The sequence below is a fragment of the Lucilia sericata genome, unplaced genomic scaffold (genome assembly GCF_015586225.1).
Source record: "Lucilia sericata isolate MDLA Ls3-8-SP2 unplaced genomic scaffold, ASM1558622v1 Contig001377F_arrow, whole genome shotgun sequence".
NCBI lineage: Eukaryota > Metazoa > Arthropoda > Insecta > Diptera > Calliphoridae > Lucilia > Lucilia sericata.
In genome coordinates this window covers 1-13,425 of record NW_023995319.1, presented here as the reverse complement: position 1 = coordinate 13,425, position 13,425 = coordinate 1, and the positions used below count along the sequence as shown (strand labels likewise).

Sequence of the window (13,425 nt, the reverse complement as noted above, 5' to 3'; positions counted from 1 at the left end):
TAGAACTTCACTTATTGTTAATAAAGCTATATCGTATCGTTTATTGATAAATTTAAATTTCAGCTAATGAGATTTTCTTTCTGGTTCCGTTAAAGAAGGCATATAAGTTTTCGTAAGGTCCTTGATCTTTAGGAATAAAAACTATTTGTTTACCTATTTATAAATTGTTTCGTATTTAATTTATTAACGTCCTTTAATACATTTTTATCTTACTTTTAAAATCCTTACACACTATTTCGTATAAATACATTATTTTATAAATAAATATTTTAAAATTGCCATTGAAATTAGATTATCACAACTTCACAAACATTGATTTATCATACACTTTGTTATGGGATTCATTGCATCAATAGACTTGCATTTAAATGCCTCTTGAAACTCCGGCATATTCATATAACTACGATTAATTAATGCACTATAGCTAGCATCGTTGCGACCACAAAACAGTTGAGCTACAGCATAGAACATAACACGCATTGAATCTAGTTTAAAATATTCCAATATAAAATCTTCGGCAATAGCGAAATTTTCACTTTCCAACCAGAATTTATAATCTGCCAGTGACTGAATAAAAGCAGTATAAAAATTAAAGATATCGTTAACCTGATCCATACTTAGTTCTTGGTATATATCAAAATCTTCCATATTTAAAGAGGTTTGATGACTTAAACAATCGATAGCTGAATAAAAACCATCTGAATTTTCTAATATTTTAGAATTTTGCCACATTTCACGATCATACGAGGCGAAGTAGTGAAGTCGAGGTCGGTATACTAATAAAATAGAAAAGTTAATAAACTCTTGGAAAAAGTGCAAATCATCGGTGTCCTTATAGGGATTTAAGAATTCGTAGCGCAATTTGAGTCTACGTAATTCCAAAAGATATGAATAGAATGTAGGTTTTTCATTTGTAAAGAACTCCGATTTGTAGGTTAATGTATATGTTTCCATATTTAAATATTGTTTGACATACTTTTTAATGGATCTTTCAATATTCAAATCTTTGCGTTCTGAGCGGTGTTGAAAAAGACGCTCAACCGACGAGCTCATAATAGTTTCCCGATAATGCTTTTGAAATCTGGTGGTGTGAAAGAGATACGAGGCCAATGCTACCTCCCGACGAAAATGTGCGTTAAAAGCATACCAATTCCAGTATTCCACTTGCAAAAGACTGTCAAATTCCTCGGCTAAAGAAAAGCAGTCTTCAATATTGGCGATTTGCTGATAAGCTTGCCATAGTATAAAATTATAGATTACGCGTGGATTAGTGTAGCGCAGTAGAGACATTATCTCGCTTAATTTATCGGTGGATATCATAATTTTACGTGCATTTTCAATTTCCAACTCGGTAAAATTCAGACGTGGAAATAAGCGTTGAAAGAATTCACTCATGGTATCGTCTACTAAGAGATTTGCGATATCATCTATTTCCCCCGAAATGGTCACTTCACCTTTTAGTTGGCGACACAACAGCCACAGTTCTCCTCCTATAATATCGGCTATTTGATCTTTACGACGTCCCAGCAAGGTCACTAGACTCTGTTTAAAATCATTAAAATCCAGACATTGAAGATCATCATTTGGTGTAACGTATATAGCATTTTCGGCAAAGTATATTTTGAAAAATGTATTCATGCCATGAGCACTAAATTCTGCAGCCAAAGCTGGCCAATTCAAATCCAACTGTTGCCGATACTTCTGCCACTGGTATTCCAAAAATGGCCATTTCCGCAAAAGATCATGATCATGCTTTAAGAAGGGTATATCGTTTATCATTCGTAACCACATTTTACGTTTTTCATTTGGACTTTTTTGAGATTTCTTACAGAGATCGTATAAATTGCGTACTAACATACCAGGTACAGTATTGAAGTTTTCTTTATGTGTTTCAAAGAAGGTGTAATGATCTTGTTTATTATAAAGAAACGGCTCAATAACTTGATCACTTTCCCAAATATCCTCCTGCTCTTCACTTTCGTTCCCTGTTATTATGCCCTTTTGGAAATTTTCAAAATTACCACAAGCATGTTGGAAAAAGTTTTCACATGGCTGCTCATTATGATCTACAATATTGATCATATTTCTCAAATAATTCCGATAAATGTATGTGAAATTCTGTGCACTAGCATTTGCATTCAATACTTTTGCATTAGAGTTTAATATCAAAAATACAACGACAATAATTGCATTTCTCGTTTTGAGTTTCATTTTAAAATTTTTTCGATTCATGTTTTTCGATTTTAGCGTTTACGTTGTTCACTTATTGAAATGTTGCAAAATACTATTCTCGCATTGTCATTCATTGGATTTTTTTAGCAAAACGAGTTCTAAAACATTTTAAGCTGATAAGCACTTTTTTGTTGTTGTTTTGTGTAATTGATAAGCGGGGAAATGTTTCATTCAAAATATTTAAAACAAAAATTGACCTTTGCAAAAAAATTTTAATAAATATAAAAATCTACATATGGACATAATTTTGTGCAAATATCAATTTCATTTGTTTTTACAGTTAAAGAGTCTGTGGCGCGTGAATCACTTTGGTGACTTTTGATATATGATTTTGACGTCGTGATAGACTGATAGTCGTTTAGTTGTTAAAAGTTTTATTATACAAGGTACATTTTATAATTGTTTATAATAGAAATTTTTTATTCGTTAGAGATACTGATCTGTAGTGAAGTAGCATTTTTGGGTGTAGATTTCAAAACAAATAAAAAGAAATTATTTATGTTTTAAAAATTTGTGTCAAATATTTCGAAATATTCGATCTAAAATTTTTATTGATTTAACCCCGTTGACTCATTTTTAGCGGTAATATAGAGGTAACTCCAAGGATAAGAGACTAGACTATAGACTAGACTATAGACTAGACTATAGACTAGACTACAGACTGGACTATAGACTAGACTACAGACTAGACTATAGACAGACTACACTATAGACTAGACTATAGACTAGACTATAGACTAGACTATAGACTAGACTATAGACTAGACTATAGACTAGACTATAGACTAGACTATAGACTAGACTATGGACTAGACTATGGACTAGACTATAGACTGGACTATAGACTAGACTATAGACTAGACTATAGACTAGACTATAGACTAGAATATAGACAAGTCTATAGACTAGACTATAGACTAGACTATAGACTAGACTATAGACTAGACTATAGACTAGACTATAGACTAGACTATAGACTAGACTATAGACTAGACTATAGACTAGACTATAGACTAGACTATAGACTAGACTATAGACTAGACTATAGACTAGGCTATAGACTAGACTATAGACTAGACTATAGACTAGACTATAGACTAGACTATAGACTAGACTATAGACTAGACTATAGACTAGACTATAGACTAGACTATAGACTAGACTATAGACTAGACTATAGACTAGACTATAGACTAGACTATAGACTAGACTATAGACTAGACTATAGACTAGACTATAGACTAGACTATAGACTAGACTATAGACTAGACTATAGACTAGACTATAGACTAGACTATAGACTAGACTATAGACTAGACTATAGACTAGACTATAGACTAGACTATAGACTAGACTAGACTAGACTAAGACTATTTGGTTAATTTTTTTACAAAATATTATTTTAGTGTTTGACCAAATTACCGCGAATACAATTTGAGCCCAATATTCGCTCTGATTGTAGTGTAGAGTGCACTACATAAATGTATTTTCTAGTTTATTCTTACATTTATGCGTATGAATGTATGTATGTATATAAGAATATTTGTTTGTTGCCTTATTAAATTAACTCTCTAGACTAATTTGCATAGAAATAGTATTGAAAAGACATTATCCACAAGACAACACTATCTGAGAATTCCATACAAGAAAATTGTTTAATGAGAAAAAAAAAAAAAAAAACGAACGCATAAGCATACAAAATTGATTGACTTTTTTGTCATGCTTCTAATCTAATCAAATAACATTTTAAAATTTTTTGTGCAAAAAGTAAAAGGGCACTTGTATTAACAGTCGCAAGGACATATATTTTTGTGGTAGTTAAAAATAAATTTATCATTCAATACACACACAAAAACACAACCACAAATTTGACAAAAGGACTAAAGGACAAACATACATACATATATTCTCAATTCTCAGTTCGTCATTATTCAAATTTTGGTCAGCATTAAAAATAAATCCTTTTTAATTGGTTTGCTCTGTGTTGCTATTTAATGGCGATAAATTATGTTTCTTTTTACTGCTTTTGTTTATATTGAATTAAAAATAACATTCACTTTTTATCTAGAACACTACCTACTACAAGAAAAAGAAAAAAACAGGGTAACAACAAACTAACTAACTAACTAACTAACTAACTAACTAACTAACGAACGAACCGAACGAAAGAACGAACGAAACGAAAAGAAAGAACGAACGAACGAACGAACGAAACGAAACGAACGAACGAACGAAACGAACGAACGAACGAACGAACGAACGAACGAACGAAACGAACGAACGAACGAACGAACGAAACGAACGAAAACGAACGAAACGAACGAACGAACGAACGAACGAACGAACGACGAACAACGAACGAACGAAACGAACGAACGAACGAAAACGAACGAACGAACGAACGAACGAACGAACGAACGAACGAAAAACGAACGAACGAACGAACGAACGAACGAACGAACGAACGAACGAACGAACGAACGAACGAACGAACGAACGAAACGAACGAACGAACGAACGAACGAACGAACGAACGAACGAACGAACGAACGAACGAACGAACGAACGAACGAAAGAACGAAACGAACGAACGAACGAACGAACGAACGAACGAACGAACGAACGAACGAACGAACGAACGAAAACGAACGAACGAACGAACGAAGAAACGAACGAACGAACGAACGAACGAACGAACGAACGAACGAACGAACGAACGAAACGAACAACGAACGAAGAACGAACGAAAGAACGAACGAACGAACGAACGAACGAACGAACGAACGAACGAACGAACGAACGAACGAACGAACGAACGAACGAACGAACGAAACGAACGAACGAAAAACGAACGAACGAACGAACAACGAACGAACGAACGAACGAACGAACGAAACGAACGAACGAACGAACGAACGAACGAACGAACGAACGAACGAACGAACGAACGAAGAACGAACGAACGAACGAACGAACGAACGAACGAACGAACGAAACGAAACGAAACGAACGAACGAACGAACGAACGAACGAACGAACGAACGAACGAACGAAGAACGAACGAAACGAAACGAACGAACGAACGAACGAAGAAACGAACGAACGAACGAACGAAACGAAAAACGAAACGAAGAACGAACGAAACGAACGAAAAAAACGAAAAAGAACGAACGAAACGAACGAACGAACGAACGAACGAACAACGAAAAACGAAACGAACGAACGAAACGAAACGAACGAACGAAACGAACGAACGAACGAACGAACGAACGAAACGAAAACGAACGGAAACGAACGAAACGAAACGAACGAACAACGAACGAACGAACGAACGAACGAACGAACGAAAACGAACGAACGAACGAACGAACGAACGAACGAACGAACGAACGAACGAACGAACGAACGAACGAACGAACGAAACGAACGAACGAACGAACGAAGAACGAACGAACGAACGAACGAACGAACGAACGAACGAACGAACGAACGAACGAACAACGAACGAACGAACGAACGACGAACGAACGAAGAACGAAACGAACGAAACGAACGAACAACGAACGAACGAACGAAACGAACGAACGAACGAACGAACGAACGAACGAAACGAACGAACGAACGAACGAACGAACGAACGAACGAACGAACGAACGAACGAAGAACGAACGAACGAACGAACGAACGAACGAACGAACGAAACGAACGAACGAACGACGAACGAAAGAACAACGAACGAACGACGAACGAACGAACGAACGAACGAACGAACGAACGAACTAACGAACTAAACGAACGAACGAACGAACGAAACTAACTAACTAACTAACTAACTAAACTAACTAACTAACTAACTAACTAACTAACTAACTAACTAACTAACTAACAACTAACTAACTAAACTAACTAAATAACTAACTAACTAACTAACTAACTAACTAACTAAGTCTATAGCCTAGTCTATACTCTAGTCTACAGTCTAGTCTATAGTCTAGTCTATAGTCTAGTCTATAGTCTACTCTAAAGTCTAGTCTATAGTCTAGTCTATAGTCTAGTCTATAGTCTAGTCTATAGTCTAGTCTATAGTCTAGTCTATAGTCTAGTCTATAGTCTAGTCTATAGTCTAGTCTATAGTCTAGTCTATAGTCTAGTCTATAGTCTAGTCTATAGTCTAGTCTATAGTCTAGTCTATAGTCTAGTCTATAGTCTAGTCTATAGTCTAGTCTATAGTCTAGTCTATAGTCTAGTCTATAGTCTAGTCTATAGTCTAGTCTATAGTCTAGTCTATAGTCTAGTCTATAGTCTAGTCTATAGTCTAGTCTATAGTCTAGTCTATAGTCTAGTTTATAGTCTAGTCTATAGTCTAGTCTATAGTCTAGTCTATAGTCTAGTCTATAGTCTAGTCTATAGTCTAGTCTATAGTCTAGTCTATAGTCTAGTCTATAGTCTAGTCTATAGTCTAGTCTATAGTCTAGTCTATAGTCTAGTCTATAGTCTAGTCTATAGTCTAGTCTATAGTCTACTCTATAGTCTAGTCTATAGTCTAGGCTATAGTCTAGTCTATAGTCTAGTCTATAGACTAGTCTACAGTCTAGTCTATAGTCTAGGCTATAGTCTAATCTATAGTCTAGTCTATAGTCTAGTCATTTGATCAATAGATTAACAACTCCTATAGTTTTTCTGTTATTCTACTCACGTTGCGACTATGTCAGTGTTAAGGTGGTTTAAGTCCTTACTTTCTTTAGAAATTGTTTTAAAAAGTTTGTTGCCAAAAAACATTGTAAAAAATAAACAATATGTTGTATAAATATTTAATTTATTTATTTTAAAAGATTTGATCATATTAAAATTGAATGGAATATAAAATAGATTTTTTAAATAATAAACATGTGTCCATTTGCATATTCGTAATGCTCTTAGTCCTGCAGTCATATAAAAAAAAAAACGAGAAAATATAAGAAAATAAAAACATAAAACATCCCATAGAAACTGACAAAGTTTCCTTGTTGCATCATATACAGTTTTAGTTTTGTATTTTTAATACTGTGCCCTCGTCTGCGTTGAACTTTATACAATTGAGAATGAGTACATTTAACAATATTATTATTACTTCATCTTTTCTGAATATATATATTTTTTGTGCAGCAAACATATTTTTTATTTTTGCATTCAAAATCACTTTTCTCCTTTAGAAATGTTGCACAGTTTCAGTTGTGGCATAATCTAAGTGAATGAAATATACTATTTCTTGTTTCCTTTTTTCCCTCTACTTGGCTTTTCATTTATATTTTCATTTGTATATTTTTTTAAGAAACAACTAGTTCACTATTTAACTTAAATGTCAGAGATGTAAAAGATGACTCATTGGGATTACTTCAAAATTTATTTTTGTGCTGCTCTAGAGGAAATATTACCATTTATGTTGGTTATATAGATGTTTACATCCAGGATTTTTTCTCAATTAAAGATCATCACATATTTCTTTACATTTCAAAAAGACAAGTAAGAAATTATAGTCGGGCGTGGCCGACCATATAAAACCCTACACCTGTTATAAAAATAAAATGTGATTTCGTTTTCATAATAAAGCATTTAAGTTAAATTGTACGTTGAATCAGACATACTTAAGCCATTTATTGTTGAATTAAATTGTGGGCATTTAAGTCATATTTTGAAGGGGTCTTTGTATAGGTGCTAGGGTCAAATGAGGCCCTATCATTATAAAATTCATCAGGATTATCAAGGCTAGTATATAACTTGGTTTTTCAGATTTTTGTCGAGATACGAGTATATTAAACATAACTATGAACGGGGGTTCAATTGTATGGGGCCTAGGTGGGGAAATCGACTCAGAAAATAATTCTAAGAGTTTATAAGTGAATTATTGACCTTCAAGCCATTTTCTGAAGGGGACATTGTCTGATCATTAAGAAATTGGGACGGAATATTCAGACTTATACTAAACTTGTAACATTTTTTGTAGAGATATTAGAACATTTTAAATCATAATGAGCTCAAGAAGAGTTCATAGTTATATGGGGGCTAAGTGAAATAATGGACCGATTTAAGCCATTTTATAAACTTCGTCCTTGGACCAAGGAAAAAGCGTGTGCTAAATATCATTATAATATCTAAAACATTGCAACCTGTAGCGTGCAACAAGGTTTAATCGATTCAGAAAGTGACTCTGAGACGATTGGTATACTTTAAGGTAGGCGTAGGACCAATATATTTGGGTGCTAAAAATATTAGCAGAAACACATTACACTGCATAACTTACAAATTTATATAATTTACTAGCTATACCCAGTGTGCTTTGCTACTAAAAGCAATATAAATAAAAAATCTTCTTAATAATTTTGAAGATTCTAACTGTAATGTTTTCCAGAGATACAATTTTTCCGAACGTTAATTAAGATTTTAATGTAATCGATGACAAATTTAAAAAAAATCTAATATTTTCCCAGATATACGAAATTTTGTATTTAATTCATATAGGGGGTGCCAAGACCCCGCCCGTTATTCTCTAAAAGTTCACAAGAATGTCAAAGATCTTCATGTAGAATTTGAAGATTCTAGCTCTAATAGTTTCTCAGATATACGAATTTTTCTATTTAATTCATATGGGAACTCACAACCCCCAGATAAAAGTCCGCCTTTTTTCTTCAAAATGTTCATATGTCTAATAAAGTTCTTCTTGCTAAATTTGAAGAATCTTGTTCTATTAGCTTCCCTGATAAGCGAAATTTGGTATTTAATTCATATGTGAGGTGCCAAGCTCCCCATTGAAAGTCCGCCCATTATTCTCTGAATGTTCACATTAATGTCAAAGTTCTTCAATTAAAATTTGAAGATTCTAGCTCTAATAGTTTCTCAGATATACGAATTTGTCTATTTAATTTATATGGGGGCTCCAAGCCCCCCCCCCCCCATGACGAAATTCCGCTATTTTTTCTTCAAAATGTTCAGATGAATATTTAAGTTCTTAGTGCAAAATTTGAAGAATTTAGTTCAATTAGTTTCCCAGATAAACTATTTTTTGTATTGTATTAATATGGAAGGTGCTGCTCCCCTCATGGGTAGTCCGCCAATTTATTTCCCAAAATGTTTACATGGATTTTAAAGTTACTCGTGCAAATTTTTAATATTCTAACTGTAATAGTTTCCAAGATAAACGAGTTTTTGTGCCACGCCCCCTAATGCTATTCCGCCCACTTTTTGTCTTAAATAATTATATTGATACTAAAGTTGCTCCGACAAAATTTGAAGACTCTAGCTGTATACACTAATTTAATATTTTCTTAATATGGGCGTGGAACGTCGCCCACTTGAAATTTCAACATAAAAAGTAGCCTATAGTTCCTTCCAGACATACAGGAAGAAACTGTAAAATTTGAGGAAAATAGGTCCAACCGTTTAGCAGTCTATAAAGCACAAACAAACAAACAAACAAACAAACAAACAAACAAACAAACACACTTTCATTTATATATATATATATATATATATATATATATATATATATATATATATATAGTTCGAACGCAGCGTTTTAAACAATGTACTTTAAAACAGAAATAGTGGATTTCCAGTTCATAATACCGTTGAGCTAAAATTCTTGTCTCTCTTATATGGTTCTCCAATAGTAAACAAACTCAGAACCAAATGTCAAGAACCTTATTTTTCCCCAAAGGGACATCGAAAAATGTTATGTTTCGATGAATGGACTTCGAACGCATCAATTACCAATGAGACTTTCATGACCGGGATGTCAAGCTGTCCATTACAGTTCACAACTAAATATCTTACGGCCACAAGTTACGAACATTACTTTATTTATTACAAAATTATTTAGGAACAGGGTTTTTATCGTTTTCCTCTAAGTTTTGAACGGTTGGCCCCAAACCGTTTTACATGGTTCTGCCGGTCCATGTACAAGCACTTTGCTCAAGTACTCGAGGTATCTAATCTCTTGCCATAGTAGCGCCCTTGCGGAATAACAGGTATCATGGAAGGGGTGTACCGAACATCAAACCCTTTTGATGCTATGAGGAATACTCATTTCCCTAGAACATTCTCATAATCTAAAGACTGTGATAAGTTAAGCTATGTAGGAAAATTGCCGATAAATTATAGATTAAGGTATTACCAGCTCCACTCAGCTCCACTAATCATCTCACTCCATCCATCACACCTCAAATAGAACTCAGAATTCCTCTCATCCATCAGATACAAGTATCCGATGGTATATCGTACACCAACTCATATCCAATGCTCGTGGAAACTACTTAGGATCGGTAACTGAAACTTATACCTACCAAAATGAGAAGGATCTTCAAGGTAACATGCCCCGGGGGAGAAGGAAAGGGATAGGATGGTGGACGGGGTTCATAATACGAAAACAGTAAATTGTTATTATGGGTTGGGTTTAAGGCGGGGACAGAACTAAATGGGTTCGCGGACAGAGGACATAAAAAATTAGTGTGAGTGAAACTGAACGAGTGTTCCCAATTGCATAAACAATGTTTTGAAAGAGCGAGCGAGAAGAAAATTAGGCAATACGATAATTCTAATCTAGTATTGGAATGTAAGGGAGACTTAACCAAATACTAGTCTTTCACTCGCTTGACAATTAAAAACATTATATCCTCCAGTACTGTGATGGTAATATTCTAAGGAAATATGTTCAGGAAAAGGAGCGCACAAGTATACTGATATACTTCAACTATTTATATAAATATTATACCTAATATCGAGTCCAAATCTCGGATCAAGCTATTAGTCATATCGAGAATTTTTCATCAATTTTTACCCTTTTGCCATCTCTTATGATTCGAGAGGCTTATGTCATTAATAGATTAAGTTCGTCAGAGAGAACTAAATATATACACGATATGTCAAAATCCAATAAATGTATGAACTCCTTTAAATTCTATTCGGTACTTTTACCTGTTGTTTTCATTTTTTGTTCAAGTTTATAGTCGTAGCAGTTCGTAGTAAATTCATAAGACCACAGACAAAATAAAGATTCATTTAACGGATGCAAATATTCTGAATGAGATATACGAGCGCTCACACTCACACACACATTCACTAATTTATTTACATACTAACACATCTATATAATGTTATTGATGTGGTTGGCTGGCTTGGTTGGTTGCATGCAACAATATACGAGTATCTAGCATGGCATCACAGTTTGTACATATTGCATGGTCTTTAGTTTGCTACACAAACTTAAACATTCATTTAATGTGACTTGTTTTAGTCGGGGTATTACGTTCAATATTTTCCATCCCCTTTCATTTCTATTTTTATTTATTTACATTTTGTGTGTTGGCCCTTACACAAAAGATTCACGTCCATGCGAAAAATACAGGAATTTTAAACAAAATAATTTGAAATGATTTTAACGAACCCCTAGTAGGGTCCTTAAACATTCCAAGCGCACAGCACTACCAGCAGCAGTAACAATAGAACAGCAGCAGAACAGAATCTTTGTAAAGAAAGTTAAGCCATCCAATGTTAAGTCAACCCAAGACAAAGACGAGGCAAGTCAGTTACATTGCACAAGGATTAATGAATGTTTAAATTAAGCCATTAAAAATCTCCATTTAACATTATTACAGAATTATTACTGTGTAAAGCATTACTGTTATAAAAAGTAAGTTGTTATGTAGGTATTTAATAATATTAAAAAAATCACTTTTGTTGGTGAGTGGGTAACTGATTTCAAAGGAACAAGGTAAAATATTTCCAAAAAACATTAATACACAGTGTAACAGACTTCGAAAGCAAGTTTTTTTCTAACTTGGACTAGTTTATATATTAATTGGATTAGTTTATATACAATGTAAGCAGATTTAAATTGAATGTTTACAAACACTAATTTGATCAAAACTAAAACTGGTTAAAATAGGTCCATTATTCCTCGAAACCCCCATGAAAACAAGGCAATCCTAATAGGTATTTGAAGCCCAACTAACTAACTCCCCTCATTACTGAACTCTAGTACCACTACGACATTGCGATAAATAAAATCCCTCCTCTAAATTTTATGGGAATACGTTAGTTAGTTAGTTAGTTAGTTAGTTAGTTAGGTTAGTTAGTTAGTAGTTAAGTTAGTTAGTTAGTTAGTTAGTTAGTTAGTTAGTTAGGTGGTTAGTTAGTTAGTTAGTTAGTTAGTTAGTTAGTTAGTTAGTTAGTTAGTTAGTTAGTTAGTTAGTTAGTTAGTTAGTTAGTTAGTTAGTTAGTTAGTTAGTTAGTAGTTAGTTAGTTAGTTAGTTAGTTAGTTAGTTAGTTAGTTAGTTAGTAGTTAGTTAGTTAGTTAGTAGTTAGTTAGTTAGTTAGTTAGTTAGTTAGTAGTTAGTTAGTAGTTAGTTAGTTAGTTAGTAGTTAGTTAGTTAGTTAGTTAGTTAGTTAGTTAGTTAGTTAGTTAGTTAGTTAGTTAGTTAGTTAGTTAGTTAGTTAGTAGTTAGTTAGTTAGTTAGTTAGTTAGTTAGTTAGTTAGTTAGTTAGTTAGTTAGTTAGTTAGTAGTAGTTAGTTAGTTAGTTAGTAGTAGTTAGTTAGTTAGTTAGTTAGTTAGTTAGTTAGTTAGTTAGTTAGTTAGTTAGTTAGTTAGTTAGTTAGTTAGTTAGTTAGTTAGTTAGTAGTAGTTAGTTAGTTAGTTAGTTAGTTAGTAGTTAGTTAGTTAGTTAGTTAGTTAGTAGTTAGTTAGTTAGTTAGTTAGTAGTTAGTTAGTTAGTTAGTTAGTTAGTTAGTTAGTTAGTTAGTTAGTTAGTTAGTTAGTAGTTAGTTAGTTAGTTAGTTAGTCGTAGTTAGTTAGTTAGTTAGTTAGTTAGTAGTTAGTTAGTAGTTAGTTAGTAGTAGTTAGTTAGTTAGTTAGTTAGTTAGTTAGTTAGTTAGTTAGTTAGTTAGTTAGTTAGTTAGTTAGTTAGTTAGTTAGTTAGTTAGTTAGTTAGTTAGTTAGTTAGTTAGTTAGTTAGTTAGTTAGTTAGTAGTTAGTTAGTTAGTTAGTTAGTTAGTTAGTTAGTTAGTTAGTTAGTTAGTTAGTTAGTAGTTAGTTAGTTAGTTAGTTAGTTAGTTAGTTAGTTAGTTAGTTAGTTAGTTAGTTAGTTAGTTAGTTAGTTAGTTAGTTAGTTAGTGTTAGTTAGTTAGTTAGTTAGTTAGTTAGTAGTTAGTTAGTTAGTTAG

At 33.3% G+C, this 13,425-nt stretch overlaps 1 protein-coding gene across 1 annotated transcript; it reads right to left on the bottom strand.

The window, feature by feature from the left end:
* Positions 1-163: 163 nt before the first annotated feature.
* LOC119611153 lies at positions 164-2,267 on the bottom strand. Its single transcript, XM_037966647.1, has one exon. The coding sequence runs from the start codon at positions 2,230-2,232 to the stop codon at positions 304-306; it is 1,929 nt and encodes a 642-aa protein (XP_037822575.1). The 5' UTR covers positions 2,233-2,267; the 3' UTR covers positions 164-303.
* Positions 2,268-13,425: the final 11,158 nt, after the last annotated feature.